The sequence below is a fragment of the Anarhichas minor genome, unplaced genomic scaffold (assembly GCF_050575085.1).
Source record: "Anarhichas minor isolate MPS153535 unplaced genomic scaffold, ASM5057508v1 ptg000018l, whole genome shotgun sequence".
Lineage (NCBI taxonomy): Eukaryota > Metazoa > Chordata > Actinopteri > Perciformes > Anarhichadidae > Anarhichas > Anarhichas minor.
In genome coordinates, this window is record NW_027466464.1 from 11,347,077 (window position 1) to 11,366,321 (window position 19,245).

Consider the following 19,245-nt stretch of genomic DNA (forward strand, 5'->3'; position numbering starts at 1 on the left):
TGCATACATCCTGCAGTAACAACACTCTGTCACAGCTCTCAGGAGGTTACAGCTGAGCGTTCCACATTAACGAATCACTGCTGCCGTGAAACAGCAATTTGCTCTTATTCCCACACGGCCCGACGACTGTTGTTCAGAGGCGCTTCTTAAGTCTCTGACAGACACACAGCAAACTATTTAAGCCTGACACGACGAATGTGGCGAGAGTGCGGTGAAGATAAAAGCCCTCTTTCTTGTTTTTCCCAGGAGAAGTTCCTGATGGAGGTGGGGAGGGGTTGCCAGTTTGGGAGCGAATCTGGGACTCGTGACGGCAGAGCTGCTCCCAACTATGCGTCGTCTTGTTCTTCCGGCATTTAATAAACAGTTGATTGCATCAGTGTGAATTCAACACCCAAACTATCCCTTTAGCTCTTCATTACTACGCTCCAGAGCCCAACCGTCACAGCAGCAGAGGACGGCATTAATGAAAAAAATGGGATCGCTCGTGGCTAGAACACTTGAAATTAATGAAAGTGAAGCAGTGAAGCGCTACGTGATGTCTTCACCAACACTTCTACACAACCCCAGGATGTTTCCGGTCAGAGGCTTGGATAACGTTTGTAATCCCAAAATGTTCCAGCTTTCTTGGGACTGAAAATTGATTTTGGTGAAATTCATTATTATCAGTTGTATCTATGAAATAGACATGCAGAGGCATGTATTGTATAATGGAAAGCAAACGTTATTAACGGATTAGTCAAACACCAGAAATCTAATCTATTGCAATTATGATTGCAATAGATTAGATTACAGTGACAAGAGTGACTTGTTCTCCGTTTCATATCGTAAGAAATTTGTTTGAAAATGTGCCGATTGGCACTTTGTCTACGAAACCAGTGCAAAGCTAACTTCGTGGTTGGCCAAGAAAAATGAATCATCTCTTTAGTAGTCAGTAGTAATTACACATTAGACGTGCTACAGTTCAGACGTGAACACCACCCATCCAGGAACTAAATGCATGCAACAGATCTCCCTTTACATGCATTTCACTAACGTTTTGAAGCGTCTCCAGCTGGACGGACGCTTTTATCCACTCGATAACGCTGTGATTGCATGAGTTATTATTCCTGGCTGCCGCAGGGGAATTTCGTTGGGGCGATTGGACCCTACATCAAGTCATTCCCACTAAAATCATTCTTCCCTCCAGAGAGGATCAAGGCAGAGGTGGTTTGTACGACAAACGTGAAAGATGAGACCAATGCTGCTCGGATTAAAAGTATTTGATTAACTGCACGAAAAGGGGGAGAGAGAGAGAGAGGAAGAGTGAGTCACGGGTAGCTGGAGGCTCGCCGTAAACATCTATACCTGCGTGACACACTCTCAGACAGCCCTGGGCGGGATGGAAAACATTGAGTGTGAAATGTAGTTTCGAGACTTAACTCAAAAGGAACTAAATCAAAATTCTGCTCAGATAAAACTCCCTTCCCCTGAACATGTGCAGTCTGAGCCGGCGTTAAACATCCATAACGGAGGGGAGGGGAGGGATATTATAACCACAGGGCTCAGCATTTGCTTAACGTTATTTATCTACAGTGTTAGGGGAAGTTTGAACTCATTCCTAACTATCTGCATCAATCATCCAGAGTGCTCTACATCTAAACTCTCAGGACAGGCTTCCAGCACCACAGGATTTATGGCTGATTTATAGCTCCGCCGTTTTCTACAGTGTATAATCACCTGAAGGTGAGAATCGTTGTGTTTTCGTCGGCTTAGAATTAACCATTTCATATCTACATACGGAGCGGGTCGCCACGTTTCTACAGGAGCCCAGAACCGACAAATCAAACACTGTAGTTCTCCTACACACAGATGGCGCTCGATTCTACGCACTGCACCTTTAAAAAGGTTCGTCCAACACAAGACACATATGGAGCTGAATCCAAGTCAAAAGTTTTGATTTGAAAAAAAAATTTGAACCTGAAAGTTCAAGTTGTGGTCTTGAACATTGAAAAATACAGCAATGTATTCAAAATAAAAATAAGTGAATGAAAAGTTTTTTTCCATATACACCCATGCTTTTTCTGTGTTCACAACTCCAGGTAAAAACAGTCAGTTAGCCAGATTTAGTGCACAATCCTGATCTTCACTTGGTCCAAAAATACGCGGCGGCACAAAACGGGACGCCTCTGTTGTGTGTGCGCACGCTTGCGCGACTGTCGCAGGCGGCTGGAAATGCTTTGAAGGTTGCGCAACCGTATATTTGGATATGCTCGTGTGCAAATCATTTTTAAATGCCTGAATCATCCTCGCAAGGTGACAAATCCTCCCTCGACTAGTTCTCCGTAGTCAGCCAGCAGCTTCTGATCCTACTGAAACTATCTGGGTGCCATTTAACGCTAATGGGGGGGAACTATGAATGATTAAACAAAAACAACGACAACAATACATTCTAAACATGTGGGGGGTTTATTACATTGTAGCTGGATTGGGCCCCTGGGCCCTGTGGTTTGAGGACCCTGGTTTACAAGGAACCTGGTAGGCACTGCTCCCGCTCTACCGCAGGAATTCACCCATGGAATAGTGACTGCTGAGTAAGCTGGACACAGTCACAGAGGCATTCCCATCACCTGCTTTAGTCCTCTTAAAAGCGAAGGGCACGTGGCTAAATGAGGGATTAATAGGGTGAAATGAGTGCGTGGTCCAGGTTCAGCCAGAGTGCAGCCTCGACGAAAGAGAGCCGCTCGGTTAAAGTCCGATTGATTAGTTCCTCTGTAGTGCGTTTCCTCAAAAACACACAAGAAAAGCAGCAGTCAGTCAGTGTCTCCCCACATCCTGGCCCTGAGGTCTATATTGAAGTGGAACAGGATCCGCGGGTGTTCTCACATGTGGTTTCTGTCTTTGCCGTGCCAGAGAAAATTGGTAAGCGGAACCATTTCAAGTTTGCGGCGCTGAAATAGGAATCCCCCAGCGATGGGGGGGGAAGGGAGGGAGGCAGGGGGTCCTGGCAGGTTCCTTCGCAGTAATCCAAGACCCCTGCTGAGCAGCCGGCTTGTCTGTTTGCGCTGGCAAACGCCAGGCGACGAGCGGAGCGGGAGAGGAGGAAGGGCAACATTATCGCAGCAATCATGAAGCACGGAGGGCACAGTCTCTCACATGAGAACGTGAATCATTGTTCGGGGGGGGGGAAGCTTCTGTGTGCCAAACCCGCTCCCAAATTCCTCCATGTAACACAAGAAGTACAAGAAGCAGGATGAAAACAAAAAAAAACACACGCAGGCTAACAGGTGAGTGCCGACTCCAGGACAAACATCCCGCGGCCTGAGATGGGGATGTAAACAAACAACCCGAGGAAACACTTCTATCTCGGAGAGCAGAGCTGGAGCTCAGGTGGATGGATTGAAATACTGACCCCCGGACTACGGCAGTGTGTAGTGTAACACATCAAGCATCGCTAGTCTCAGTAGTCTCATTCACCGGCGCAGTCACGCGGTCTGAAGTCACTGAACCGCCCCGGCAAACTGACCCCTGAAGACGAGCTTACTGTGCGAGTAGGTCAAGCGAGGAGCAGCAGGAGTACTCCCGGGTTCCCCGTGCAGAGCGGCAAATTAAGCAGCCAATGAACCAGATGAGGTGCTCCGTTATGTTTTCAGCATAACATGAGAACATATGGAGCAGACGGACGAGGTTTTACTAAACTGGAAGCAAACACAGACTCCAGCCCACTCTGCTTTTCTGAAAGATGAACTGTATGCCCCCCCCCCCCCCCCCCATGTAGCTCATTCACACTCAGCAGTGATTAATCCTGAAATCCCACTGCCTCTTATGGCACGTCTTTGATTACCAATTACAACAGTTTCTCTTCCTGATAATAATAATAATCCAACTGGACCACAGCCAAAAAGAGACGATCGTTCAGGAAATGGTGCACTGCCAGTTTGAGCAAAGATGCTATTAAAAGCTCAGGTATTTAGAGCTAATGGTGAGTATACGACCTATGTTTACCCAACATGGGATGATAAATTGGGGATTATTAAATGACTTAATCTGGATAACTAGGCTGTGAGATTTTCCCTGCCTTTTGACACAATCTGTTAAAAAAAGATCTGCTTTTGTCACCCGCAGGCTTCTCCGTTAAACCCATCAGCATGCAGCTCGTTCGCCGACACCTCTCCCTCTCCCTCTCACCTCACCCCTCCCTCTCGCCTCACCCTCCCTCCGTAACCATGGCTCTGCCTCTATTATCGCCCTGATAACACGTCTCCTCGCGCCACAATAAAAGAGACAAAACCGGCATCACGCTCGGTGATGACTTCGCGCCAGCTCGAGAGAAGGTAACTCTGTCATGAGACATGCCGGGACACGAGGGAACGTTAGAGCCCCCCCCCCCCCCCCCCCCCCCGGTCACATGCTCGTTGTGTTCCTGTCCACGACTGAGCAAACAAGGGGTCATTAATTCTGTGGAATTCAATCAACATTCCCGAGCGTCACCGAATTTAGCCCCTCGGATATCCTATGAGGTAACACGGACGCAGAGAAACACAATTGAGGCGGGAAAACAGCAGCAAATCCAGAGTATTAGCATTTAAAGAGATTATTAAAGTGTGCTCGTCATTGACTGAAAAGATCATTAGCATGCACCTTGCACCTGTGCAGTGTTGATTCCAGACAGCTCTCAGTAACAGGTACGTCTGACTAACACTGACTCAGACCCTTGTGCTTGAATCACATGCTGGCCTTTTACCCGTTGCATTTTTGGTGCTGGTGTTCCTAGGCAACCACAACAGGCTGAACCCGAGCGGTCAGTAGACGGACCGGCCGCTAATGATCGCATGAGCTGTGGAGTGAGGTGCTCTGGGTTTTTCAGACCCCCTCAGATAAAATCAAGACGACTGCGTTGGCAAATGGAGACCATTAAAAAGTACGCAGAATTAGCTTTAACAGTTCTTAATGATTCTCAGGGCACGTTCTGGAGATATAAGGAGCATTTTTTAATAATTTCTGAGTGGAATTATGGACTTTTATTGGCAATGGTCATGTGAGATAATGGTATCTTCAGAAAGTAGGGAAATGACACTGATTGAGTGCCTGTTTCCTCCCAAGAGACTAACTTTTCTCATCTTTTTGTCCTAATACAGCACAGAAGAAGACAAAAATGTGGTCTATTTTGATGCAACCGGCCGTAAAGGCTAAAAAGTCCAACAGTGACAGAGTTGACCTATTCATGAAATGGAGATAAAGGGCAGAATAAGATCATCATAGCAATAACAAGCCCTGACTGGAATAACTCTGTATAACTAAAGAAATACATTTGAGTTCAATATCTTGAATATGTTCACTTTAGCACTAATTATATAATTTATAACCGACATTAACATACATGTTGTGAGCTCTGTAAGCGACCAACACACCCACGTAGCTCACCGCGCTCAAGCACACATCTGACAGCTCGACAGCTGTCGTCATCGCGACCGATGCTGTCGCGCAAAACCACCACCACCACTTTTCTGGGACGGAATAGAGAAGAAGAATCCACGCAGAGCCCACAAATGGAAATCTCATCCAGAGCAGACAAGCCGTCATGATAATGAGGGTCTTGCATAATTTATGGGGCGGAAGAAACATTTGTTGTTACCATTTAATGTCTGTCTGGGAACGTCAAACGATGTTAGCATGCAGCTTTTGCTCAGACTTCTATTATATTTGAGATACAGTGTTTGTTCCTTCGGCAATCTATTTTACTTACAGTAGTTATATACGTTGTAATATTTCAGCACATTTGATACTTGCTTCTCAAATATGAGGATTTGCTTCTTCTATGCCAATGTAAATACATCTCAGCTTTGGTCAGCTGGTAGTGGGCCAGTCAAGACTATGACAACATCCCAGCATTGTCGATTTATCGTATGACATAAGGACATGACTTTAATCCTCTAAGCTGACATCGGTACAGCCCGTTGTGTTTACATGAGAATAAACAGCAGGGATTTCCACTATAAGAGGATTTTTATATTTTCACATATAGAATTTAAATTCCATTGCTCTTTGAAAGAGTGCACTTTCATTATCAGTGGTCTTAAAATGACAATATTATTTATCGCAATTGTTTCTGGGACAATGTATCGTCCAACAAAAGTACAACAGGCTTAGTTGGTAGGACAAAACCAACAATCTTTGGTTTTTACTATTTGACATTTTATAGCTAGACTATTACCAAGATAAGCATATTAATCTTAAATATCCAATATTAAACAACACCACAAAAGTATATGTTGTTGGTTTCATTATGCAACGTTTATTTAAGGATTTTTTTTTTTTTTGTGTAAAAATTACGTTATTAATTAGACGTCACCGGACTGAGCACGTGCTACGGGAGCACCTGCTTTAGCCTCTTTTGACCAATTTGACATGGCGCTAACTACCTTATGAACCTTTTTAATAATATATAAAATAGGCTGCTGAGCTGAACTATGGTTCTTAACTGTGAACAGTCAACCATTATATTAAGCGTAGAATCATTTATGCAGAGGAAAGTAGGCTATATGAGGTGAGAAATAGGTCCCACTTTACCTGTCGTCACTTCTCTGTCTGGTGGAGCTCCAGAGCCGGTTTACCCGCCCAGCTCCTACCTGTGACCCGTCAGGCTGGCGGACCTAGAGGCAGGAAAGTCCCTGGTTACACCGTGGCCTCTGGAAGCCCCCCTCTTCCTCTTCCTCTTCCTCACCTCAGTAACCTATTTGTGCGACTACTTGAGAAACCAAAGCACGCCACAGTGTACAATGTATCCGTCCGCGGCAACTCCGCCGCAGGTTACAGTTTACAGCTGAGCTGCGGTGCACCAGCCGGGGTAATGCGGCTCCAGTCAACCGAATGAAACATAGTTGACTTTTCTTTTTTTTACTGTGTCGCGGTGGCTGTGTGACTTTATTGTTGAGAGAGGCGCTATAAAAAAAAAACGTCTATTCGCACAAACTGCACAAAATACGGTTAACTTCGCCAGTATGGTGGCTGTGCGTCGGTCCGACCGCAGTTTGAGGGCATTCTAACGAAGTTGAAAGCGTTCCCTTTGATACAGGTAGGGGAGACAGCAAGGGCGTGTTCACAAGTCTTTAGGAAAACCACGTTCAGCCCAACACCGAACCGCAACCTTTGTTCCGAGTGTATACAGAAACAAGTAGAGACGGTAATGCACATGTCTGAGGGCTCCACGAGTCAACACAGGGCATTATAACATGTAAGCTTCACGCACTACTGAGCCCGCACACGAACATCTGCAGAATACATATGACCGACAGTATCACCAGCGGTACTGGAGCGGAACTCACCCTTTATCGGCGGAGATATCACTCCCGTAGTCGGTCATTTATCCGGAGGTTAGTGTCACAGTTTTCTCCCCCGGAGCACACGGTAGGAATACAGTAGGAAGCAGCCCCTGGTGACCGTAGGAATCACCCCGGCAGTCAGGAATTTCACAGGGGGGCAGTGCTTCTCGGCGCACGGGTGGGGTGGGGGGTGTAGTATGGACACGTGGCGCTAGGGGGCGCGTGTTCAACACGTGAAGCCCCTGCCAATGTCACAAGTGAACCTGCTGCATGTTGAGTTGGTTCATTACAGTAATGTGTTGTATACAGGGGCAGTAGAGATTCTCAGTGGGCACCAAATATAGCACACTAAAATAGAAGCTTATATATTTAAATATTCTGCTTTGAATACTTGTTTCTACATCTTCTATCCACAAAGTGTAAGTTTCATATCGGCTAGGTTCCAAACTAGTTGTGATGTCTCAAAACCATACAAACATACAACAGCATCATAGTTTAATGTATACGAAAACACACTCATTACATCACATCACTCTTAAAGTTCACTCCTCATGTGGACAAAATCCAGACGAATAAAAGACCCCAAAATTATGTGCAGGTGTCCATCTTTTTAACCCATAATCCACCACTGTTTTGACCTATGACCTTTGTGTGCCGAATGGGCTGGAATAAAAAACTCATCTAAAAGAACAAAAAGCCCTGCAGTACTCCAAGGCGACATATATAGATATTGTTGTAATCCTTTTTGTCAATGCTGATGATTTGCGATCTATTATCTCCCAAAGATGTCGCCCTAAACAAGCAGATGGGCGCCTCGATGTCACACATGTCAGCGATCAATAAAACTGTTGGAGCATCTTCAGTCCTCTCTCCACTTGTGTCAGTCAGATCAGAAGCACACACGTTACAATACGAAACTAAAAAACTGTTAAAAAGCACCATCTATTCTCTCGTCCACTCAAGCAAAGGGAGTGTTTTTGTCACGGCTCGTGAAGCTGAATAAGGTAAACAGTTGCCAGTGAACCAAACACTCACTCGCTCAGCGATAGCAATCTGACCCGGACACAGTCAGTGAAGGAGACACAATGCAGTCACTGAGGCCTTCAAGCGTCCTAACATCTAAAAAACGAAATGAATGAATAAATGCATGACATGAAATGCAGGAAAGTGTCTCCTATAGAACAGATTAGGACAGAAATATATGCTCATTAGGGTTAGGAGATCAATACCACTCTCCTGTAAATGTGATATATATACAGCCAGCGGCAAGTTAGCTTAGCTTAGCATTAAGACTGGATCTCGTGTAATTCTGTGATTCTAAAATGCTCATTTATTGCTTTGATGTGAAATCCTGGATTTAAAGGAATGAATGTCAAAACCGAGTTCTCACAGCCAGAGCAGTCGAGATGCTGCGCCCTGATTGGCTGACAGCATCAGTTGGCATTCGTTAGAATAACATTTAAAAAACTACTTTTGAAGACTTCTTTCTCTTAGAATGTAATCACAGAAACTACATTTTAACACGCGGGCATAACATCCAATCCCTACACCGGTGCACCTTTAACCTCCATGAGTCCATCGGGTTCAATAAAGATAACACAAAATCAATTAAAACAGATATCGCCACCGATTGATTTCACATTACTCTGCTGCTGATGCTGTTGACCACTATAGTGTCACCAGACAAAAGAGAGAGAGGGGGGGGGGGGGTCTCAGACCAGTTCATTCCCACTCCAAACACACACGGACGTTCAAACCGCAAGGCAACAGATGCCTCCAGCAATTACACGGCTGTATATGAATCAATATTTTGTCTTCCTTTGTACGCACACGCACACACACACACACACACACACACCCCTCCAGAACACAATGGAGGTCATGACTGGGACACGACCCCTGTCCCCTCCCCATGGAGAGCTAAATAAACACCAATGCTGGTGTCAAGGATGGGGGATGTGTGTTTTAATCTCTTTCAATATTTCTATATAGGCTTCAAATGTATGAAATATACAGATATGAACACTGATGATATTTAAATACATGTTATTAAGACTTTAGAATTCAGCAGTGGTTGTTTTATATTTACAAATTTAAAAAAGGACCATTTAATAATAACATACTTGTTGTTTTGTTATATTAAACATGTTTTTCATGCACATGATTCCGTGTCAGAATCTGTGCGTCAGCAGCCGTTTAGCGCCGTATGATAAGTGCGCCACCACGTGGCACTTTGCCGCTATTACACGGGCTGGAAGCTTGAAAGGGCGCATCGTCGCTCCTCGTCCCGCAGACAGATGAACGCTTGCTGTGTTTTACACCTCAAATGTTTTCAAATTAAAGTTGGATCATAACGTTATTTGTGTTGATCAGGTGTCAATCTGCTTGTTTGTTCATTTTTTCAATCATTTCAGCTTGATTAGAAGTTTTTTTAAAGTTCATTATTAAGACGTGATTAATTAATAAAAGTCAATGCGTCTAACAAAAGAGTTTAATACCCGGATGTGCGAATCAATCAGCTGCAGTGAAAGCGGGGAAATCAGATTCCACGGCTGAACGCCGGTGCCAGGTGTACCCCACGCGCGTCGGGTGATGGCGAGAAAAAAGCAGCACGTGCTGTCCCATTTTTTGTGTGTGTTTTCCTTCACGTTTTATTCAAAGTGGGAAGCGCGCGCGCAGATGGCCCCCTATTGAAGAAAGGCGAGGTGGGGGCCCCGGATATCAATTCAATTTGGTGTCCGGAAGATGGATGGATTCCTCCCCAAAGACACGGAGTTTATGAGTTTAGAGGGGTTTTTGGTAAATAGGGGGGAAAATGAACGCGCGTAAAAATGAAGACGAAGTGGGAAGAGATGCGGTTTATGAGACCACACACACACACACACACACACACACACACACACACACACACACACACACACACACACACACACACAGACTTTTCAGCCCACTTTACAGTCAGCCAGATGAGGTCCTCTGTTCAGGGGCCAATTACATTCAGTGTGTGACAAATACGGTCTGAAGGCCCAACGCGTGCGTGTATACAGTGTGTATGCTGTGTGGTTATGGACTAGGAGATGAGACGGCACGTAAAGTAAATAACATATACTGTAAATTCATAGGTTTCATATAAATATGTACATCTTGTTCACGGCAAATGTTTTTGAGGCAATTTAACCACAAAAAAAAGAGCTGAAGTCATGATTGGACTTTCAATGATTTGTAACCAGCTGGAAAAAAGGTGTCACAGCAGCAAAAGTACAAGAACAGAAGCAGAAGGTTTAAATGTGTTTATATATATATATATATATATATATATATATATAAAAAGTTAAATATACATTACCAAAACAGACAAATCCAGGGGCCCCAGACCCCTAAGGGCCTTAGGTTGAGTTGTGACAAAAACTTTTCTTTTTTTTATGAACTGCAAATGTGTGCAGCCCTAAAGTACACTGTAACCTGACATGGTGAGGGCCTTAAAGCAGCTCTTATTAACAGGTTGATTGGGCCCTGAGACAAGAAAACTAAGCACAACATGTGTACTTGAACTGTTAAGATCACAAGTCAAGTTTCAAGCAAAAATGGAAGAAAAAAATCACACACTCCAACTTCTAAAATATGAATATTTGTGTTTTTGTTTGTCTTGTGATCGCAAAGTGAATATATCTGTTATTTGGACTGTTTACGACCAAAACAAGACATTTCAAGACGTCACCAAACTCTCTTTTATTTATTTACTTGCTATTTGCTGACATTGCATTGACCAAACGAATAAATAAACAACCTTTTATCTTCTGCAACAATGACCAAAATTAGGGATGGATCAAATGTCTCGGACAAGAAGTTCAAGACGGGGCATCGATGAGCAAATAACTACACTTTTTCTGTCCTAATAACAGAGGATTAGAGTTGACATCATGTCTTTATGATTCAGTAATTACAAATCATGGCTGTGTGTGTGTGTGTGCGTGTGTGTGTGCGTGGGTCCTCTGAGAGAGGGGGACAGCAGGATGTTGAATAAACTCCCCTTCATGCTCACAGTGGCTCGCGACCGGCGAGGCGTTCACAACAAAAGGCCCAACAATTGGATTTCAAAGATCTTAACCAGATTGAAACCCAATGAATATCTCCCGTTTTTTGTATTTTTTTTAACTCGCCAGATTGGGCCTCGCGCCGCCGCGGCCCTAATATGCATGCGCACACACCTCATGACAGGCCGGCGGTACAGATGGTCGGAGCGTGATGCTGAATGAGAAGGGGGGGGGGGGGGGGGGGGGGGCGTCCGCGGCTGCTGACGCATTGTAGGGGAGGGGAGGGGGGGGGGGGGCGTCTTCAATACAGCACTTAATGAGAACAGACTGACTCTTTCTCCCCCCCTCCCCTCACCTCTCCATTCTATTCCTCCCTCCCTCCTCTCTTGATTCTCCACTTCTCTCTCTCTCTCTCTGCCCATTTCCATCTGTCTGAGAGACAAAGGGCCACGAGCCAGCTCCGAGCCCCGGGACCCTGCTGGTGAAGTAGGCAGGGATAATACGGCCCATCCCGGGGGCCGCATTTCAACACATGGACCCGGCTTTGTACTCCTGCTCCACGAGCACCCTTCATACTACTACTACTCCACACACACAGGGATGTGCACGCTTCACGAGCGCACACCTGAGGGCCTGAGGGAGGGAATCGGGGGTCCGACGACGCGGAGGATAAAAGCGAGGGCGGCACCAGGAAAAAAGCCCCAAATGTTGCTCCTCGCGCTGCGAACATATGGCTGATTGTTGTCACACTCTTCCTTCCCTGTCCAATTTACACAGAGCGAGCTCCCTGAATTAAATGTGTGTGTGTGTGTGTGTGTGTGTGTGTGTGTGTGTGTGTGTGTGTGTGTGTACCTGAATGATGATGAGGTGAAGGATGTCCTTATACTACGATAATGGCTGCTGTATAATCCCCCTGCTGTCTACACACACCTCCTGACATATGGTCACTCCTAGGCCTCCACCGTTACATAAACCCACAGTGCAAAGAGTGTGTGTGGGGGGTGGGGGGTTTGTGGTGAAACGTGGTACTTTCTCACGCACACACACACACACACACAGAAGCAAGCACCGGCCACACTGTCAGCCAGGCTGCTCGGTGCCCCTCAGCGGCCCGGGCTTTTCGCCTGTCACTTCTCTCTCTCTCTCCCCCCTTATGGGGCTTTTTTTGAAAAGAATAAATTTGAAGAGGGCCGATCGCTACAAGAAGCTCTCGGGATGAGGAGCATAAATGGCCTCGCGGTGCTCGGCGGCCGGCGTGCAGATGGACCCCTCCATTCAATAACGCTCGAGCAGAAGTCCGGGCTCCGCGCCCCATGCCAGAGCCGCGCCGCTTGTTTTTGTGTTCTGAAGGGGGACAATCTGTTGACGCGACCATATTGGGGGGGGGGGGTCTTTCTTTCTTTTCTTTTTCGGTTTCTTGTCGAAGCATTGACAGAGCGGCCTGTGACAGTTGGACCGGTCCGGTCTAAATGATGTGCAACAAATGCTCTAATTAAAATCAAATGGTTATCAGACATCTGAATGGAAGCATTGGTTTTCTTTTGGGATGCAAACCGCTAACGGTGCCAGTTTTAGTTGAACCCAACACATTTCGGCGCCTTTGTTTCCTGTGTGTTCAGACGGACCGGGAAGCAAAATGTTAGAGTCCGTGTGAGTTGAATCGGCTTCATAAACGTATAGAAACGAGAGGGGAAAAAGCAGAGAAACTGGAGAATCAGAGTTTCAGTCACAACTAAACACACACACACACACACTGTCGGAGCAGCCCGTTGCTTGCTATCTTACAGCTAACGTCTGTGCAGTTGGTGTGCAGGCTGTTTGGGGCGAATAAACACCCGGCGATGAGATTGGTGTGAATGACCCGAGGTCGGCCACTGTGGCATTAACAGAAGGACGACACATCGTAATGACCTACATTTCTCTTTAGTCAGTTGCTTTAAATTCAGAGTATCAGCGATGGAGGGATTGCCTCCACATGGCCCTCAACGTGGCGACTGGCTGATCCGGCAGCTAACGGTGCTAACAGGCGCAAACATTGGCAACAGCGCTGACAGTGTTAACTCTGGAGGTGGACCGGAGGGTTGGGCGCTATGCTTACGCGACGGCGTATCTGCCATTACCTCTGCAGCATGAGTGCAGTGCGGCGTTTAACTCGCATGCACTAACGTGCTCGGATTACACACACACACACACAGAGGGAGGGAGTGTGACTTCATTTTCTGCTCAGCACAGCGTTACTCCACTATATATATATATCTTTACATAGCAAATGGTTGTTTGCTGCTATATTAATGCTCTGGATTTCGAATTTAGCGTCTTTAAACCGGCCTCAAACATGCCACTTTGGAGCAGCAGAAACAAGCTGTGAACACAACAGTGACATGTTATCGTCTTTTAGTGAGTTGATATGGTGTTACAGAGCAACATAGGTCTATGATTCTCTCTCTTTTAGCTCTGTTTTTGGTCTCCACCGACTCCTGAGGGAAATATCTGGCTTTTTAGCAGCTAAATGCTCCCTTATGTTCAGGGGTTTCCATTGTTGGCGTATTCCCTGATATATATTTGTAGCGTCTTCCTCTTTGGATAGCATGAAACTTGGCCAGTAGCTGACATGAAAGAACAAAATCAAAACTTGCTCAATTGAAACAAATTCGTGACGACGTCACTCCATGTCAAGGAGTGACCAAGGCGACTTTCGATTCTAGATCACAAAACTCTTCTTCTTCTACTCTGTTAAACGGCAGATTACAGCCATACTTTTAGCCTATAGCGCCCAACTTCTGCAGAGTTTCACTCAAACCCATTTGATAAAAAATGCGCCTAAATTTCGCGACACTTCAAACGTTTGCTTTGGCAGTTGAATGGAAACATGACTTCATTCCCATTGTTGCAAATAAAATGAGCACGCTGACTCAGCGATGTCCGTTGCACATTATATTTAAAGTTTGCCAACATTAGCCACCACGAGCTATTGGTCACACCAGACATACTAACGCTGTAAAGCCTTATGTGTGCGTTGACATTAGCAAGGCTGTGTTTTATTGCGTATGATTCAACTTTTCATTTGCAAAGAGGAACAATGACTTCTTTCTTCTTTCAAAGGTTACGCCGCCTCGCTTCAAGCTCATACCCAGAATGTCGACCGCGCTAACAGAAACCTTGTCACCATACAAGCTTCGTTCGTCGTGTGTGCAGCTGAAGGTAAAACGAGAAAGTCAGGCGGGGCGGATGACTGACAAACTGACAGATGCCAAACAGAAAGAAAATGGAGACACAGGAGGCCCTTGAGCTTTAAAAGGAAAGAACATTTCATGCAACCTTCAGTTCTCCACAGATGGAGAAAAAAAGAAAAAGATTTGAAATGCAAACGTGACTATCGCTAACCTCACTGCAGCTGCTGCCACCTGAGAGAGAGAGAGAGAGAGAGAGAGAGAGAGAGGGGAGATTGATATATAGAGAGAGAGGGAGAGCTATATATATAGAGATGGAGAAAGAGAGGGAGAAGAGAGAAAGAGAGAGAGGGAAGAGAAAAAGAGAGAGAGAAGAGAGAAAGAGAGGGAGAGCGAGAGAAAGAGAGAGAGACAGAGAGAGAAAGAGAGAGAGAAATAGACAAATAGACAGACATATAATATATATAACCCATGCTTGTGCAAAAAACAAAAGGTGCACTCATGTTAGTCTAATGTGGAACAGATAAAAGCATTCACACATCCTCCACATCTCATCGCTCTGGAACTCAACTACAGGCCTCCCCCCCCCCCCCTTGTTTATAGCGCAATCGATGGCAATGGGCGGTTCTAATCGCAAACGAATATAAATATTTGGGTCTTTTTTTTTTTTTTGTTCATACCATTCGGCGATATTACATCTCGCTCGCTCGCTCATAAATTTCCATCTCTCCCATCCCTCCTCTCTCCCCGGGTTTTTCCCACGGGAGGTGCCAGACGGCCAGTAATTTGGTTGTCTTGGCTCGTCTGGAGTAACACCTGCCCCCTCTCTGGGGAGGGAGAGAGCCTTTCAGCCAGGGGCACACATGGAGGCTACCACTGCCTTTAGCTGCTGACCACTGTGTGTGTGTGTGTGTGTGTGTGAGAGAGATAGAGAGAGAGAACATGTGTGTGTGTGCAGTGATTTTCTTATTTCATCTTGCATTGTGTGTGTGTGTGTGTGTGTGTTTGTACAGTAGGCTAAACATGAGTCTGTGTGTGTGTGTTTTCATCTGTATGCTAAACTGGGTTTGCACTTATTTCACCTTGCATTGTGTGTGTGTGTGTGTGTGTGTGTACAGTAGGCTGAATGCGAGTGCTGATTTGCGCGCGCCCGTCAGCTTGAGCGCGAGCTTGACGTCATCCTGTGCGCGAGCATCATTCCAATCAGCTGAATATTAGCAGCTGTCGCTATTAGCGCTCTTTTTTCTTCTTCTGACGGTGCAAACCTTCGTCACTTTCTTTTGAAAATATTTCAAAACAGGAAGTTTTTTTTTTTTCAAGTATTTCCGTTTTAATTAAAAATAAAAGCGGAAAATATGAAAAGTTTGTTCATTAGAAACCAGCTGTCACACGACACCTCTACTACAAAAGATCTGCATAAAGCAACAAGTAGCCTACACAACCCTGAAGAGACAGAAAATCTTTGGATAGAGGATATGTTTGCTTTTTTTCTTCACTATAAAATTACTTATTGGATTTCGTAATACAAAGCAGACACAAACAAACGAAACCAAAAAATAGAACATCAAAACATTGAAGAGAATAAATTCAGAGTTTTTTTTTCTTTTTTTCAAAATTATTAATATTACTTTTTGGTCACAGCCCTCTGATAGGTGGTAGAAACTGTTTGAAATAATTCTTTATATGATTATTCTATCATTTTAAAATCAAACGCTAATTCTTGTTTTATTTAATTTCAAGCAGCCCGCTTCTTATTCTCCGAGCGACCTCTGAACACAACAATTTCGGAAAATAAACATTTACGGGGCCAATGAACCCCATGTTGAAGTGCTTTATCGTTGCTATTGATAGGCAATAGACGTGACATTAAAATAAATTAAAAATAAAAAAACATGACGAACATCAAACTTACATCAAACCAATAAGTTATGTTATGGATCAACAGAAAGTGCCTTTTTTTTTTCAAGAGTAGAACACCATCATTTTTTCAAGTTCAATTTCACAGCCTAAAATATAGAAGCAACAAACAATATACATTTATACAAAACAAAAAAGACGCCAGCCTATGATATCAACATAAATAAATTAGCCTTAAATATCAACACAGTTAAATAAATAATTCCATACAATAATTTAATAAAAAAGATGATTAAGGTCACAATTTCATATGTCATAAGTGGCACTTACGCATCCCCCCCCCCCTTCCTTTACGGAAAACATCACCTAAACTAGAATCTAAAGCAGCTATGTCTCGTTTACATCCTTTCATTTCGATGTGAAAAATGTTTGTTTGTTTTATTACACCTCAAATAGAGACAGCGAGAGGGGGGGGGGGGGGGGGGGACTTGAATGTATTCATGTTATTAGGTAGGATTCAACTGATAGCGTTGTGTTGGGGGTGGGAATTGAGGTTTCTCTGAAAACCAAATTATTGAAATTCATGATAACATTATTTTTCTTATTATTCCTCTCCATTTTAACACCTTTGTTGAAGGAAAACATGAATGCTCGCGGGGCGTCCTCGCGGCCTGCCTGCCCCCCCCCCTCTGTCTGTCGGATCATAATCAGTATTCTCATTATTGCATCTAACAGCTCAAACGACTCGGCGCTCGTTGCTTTTCTTGTTGTTCAGTGAGCGGCAGGACTGAAAGTTGAGGCTTTCCCCACACACAACTTTGCAACAACCACCATCACCATCACCACCGCTGCCGTCATCAATAACCGAAGCTGGACTCACGCTTGGAGGGGGGGGGGGGGGGCAGGTATGGCAAAGTCCCAGCATCCGGGGACTATTCATTTGGAGGGAGAAATTCTTCCATATAGATTTTTGGCCCTGCAGGATGTATTGTGTTGACATTCTATATTAACATAGAGTGAAATATGTATTATATAACCTCCGTTAATTAAAGGCTTTTTAATATTATGGTGGATTGAGCACATTTTTTTTGCACCCAGAAATTGACAATATTAAAGGCAATGCCCGCACAAAATATGAGCCATGGAAGGCTGCAAAGCCCCTCATCTGCTTCACAAAGTCCACCCTGATGCCCACTTTGCCGTACCCTATTGACCCCCCCAGCCAGAGTCCAGTCAGCTCCACCCAAACCATTTCTGTCCCTTTTTTGTTTTGTGTTTAAACATCCAACACGTGATTGAGATAGGAGATGTAGCATATCGCCAGTCTGAGGATCTCGATCTTGGAGAGCTTCTTGTCCGGGGGCAAGGTGGGGAGTAATTTCCTCAGCTCCGCGAAGGCCACGTTGAACGCCTCCACGCGGATCCGCTCTCGGGTGGCGTGGGCCGAGCGGTACTTGGCCGTGGCCCTCCGCCGCCGCCTCTTCTCCTCGCGGCTCAGGGGCTGGTCGGACCGGCACTTGGCCCTCTCCTCGCCCTCCGCCAGCTCGTCCGAGGTGCAGCCGGCCGACCTGAGGCCGTTGAGCATCGACTCCGGGTCGGACTGGGTCCAGGAGAGGTCCGCCTCCGCCTGGTCCGGGCTCAGCATCATTTTGAATTCTCCGGCGTTGGCAGTCGCTCCTCCTTAAGAACCTGTGGACGAAAGCAGCTATTAAACCATGGATTTGTGCTATTTACCCAGCTGAATTATAGATTACAGTGAGCATCTGCTTAACTGTTGTTGATCGAAACTCGCAAAAAAATAACACAAAAAATAATGAACAAAAGTCAATTAAATGTAATTGTTTTAGTGTTTTCTGCCACCCCGAGGCCCCAGTGTGAGGGATGCCACAGCGGGGTGCCTGTCTGGGTGCCAGTCTACGTTCGTTGCATAATTACATTAAACTTCATAAATAATAAATCCATTGAAGAAAAAATAAATCGTGTAATGGTTAATTTATTAAAGCCGGAGGCCTTAAAATAAAGCCGATCGATTAGGAGAATTGTTTTTCAAATTAAAAAAAATGTCTGTTTCGAATATTTTTATTTGATAATTCTTAATAACGCGAGTTGTGACGATTTGAGGAGGGGAAAGTCCCTTTCTTTGTGAATTAACATAATCAGAATTGGCCATCTGTCACAGTGTGATGAACACATCTGCTTGGCTGAGGCCACGGTGACTTGACAGCATGGAGGATAAGACGGCAGAAATAATGTTGACATCTGGACATGACGGTATCCGAGCTATAGTGTGTTTTTATTAAGCGAGGGAAGTAAACATGTAGAAATCAGCCGAGGAAAAATAGCTAATAGAGGCACAAATATTTAAAAACAAACTTATTTTTTTCCAATTTTCTTTTTCCTACATTTGAGACTCACCTTGACAAAGAGTTGGGAGGAGAGCAATCTTCTGGAATCGAACTTCAAATCGCTCTCGAGCGGCGCTTCAACTCCAGATTAAGTCATATTCGATGTTCGATGAAAAGATGGACCTTCAAATTAGCGGACAATTTTAAAACAAAACAAAAAATGTAAAAGTAGTTTCTACTTTTTTAGCCTCCAACTTGCAACATGGGAATCAGGAGAGGGGGGGGGGGGTCAAACGTCAAGTGGGTAAAAAAAAATGCTTCCGCGCATCAAAACAGTCCCGAAGTCTTACAGCTGATTAGCTATCAGTCCATAAAGAAAAAGATGATAATGATGATGATGTGCGCGGGGATCAGTCAGCAGCCCCTACACCCCCCCACCACTCCGGTGTGATGGAGAGACAAAAGAGCAGATATAGTGGAGAAAGTGCAGCCGGGGCTACTCGTCCATCCGCCGGTGGAAGATGAGGGGCGAGATAAGCGC

General features: G+C 44.9%; 1 protein-coding gene across 1 annotated transcript; it reads right to left on the reverse strand.

The window, feature by feature from the left end:
• Positions 1-17,635: 17,635 nt before the first annotated feature.
• LOC142952516 (helix-loop-helix protein 2-like) lies at positions 17,636-18,007 on the reverse strand. The gene has a single exon (XM_076094277.1). It carries the CDS (start codon positions 18,005-18,007, stop codon positions 17,636-17,638), a length of 372 nt encoding a protein of 123 aa, XP_075950392.1.
• Between the last annotated feature and the right edge of the window lie 1,238 nt (positions 18,008-19,245).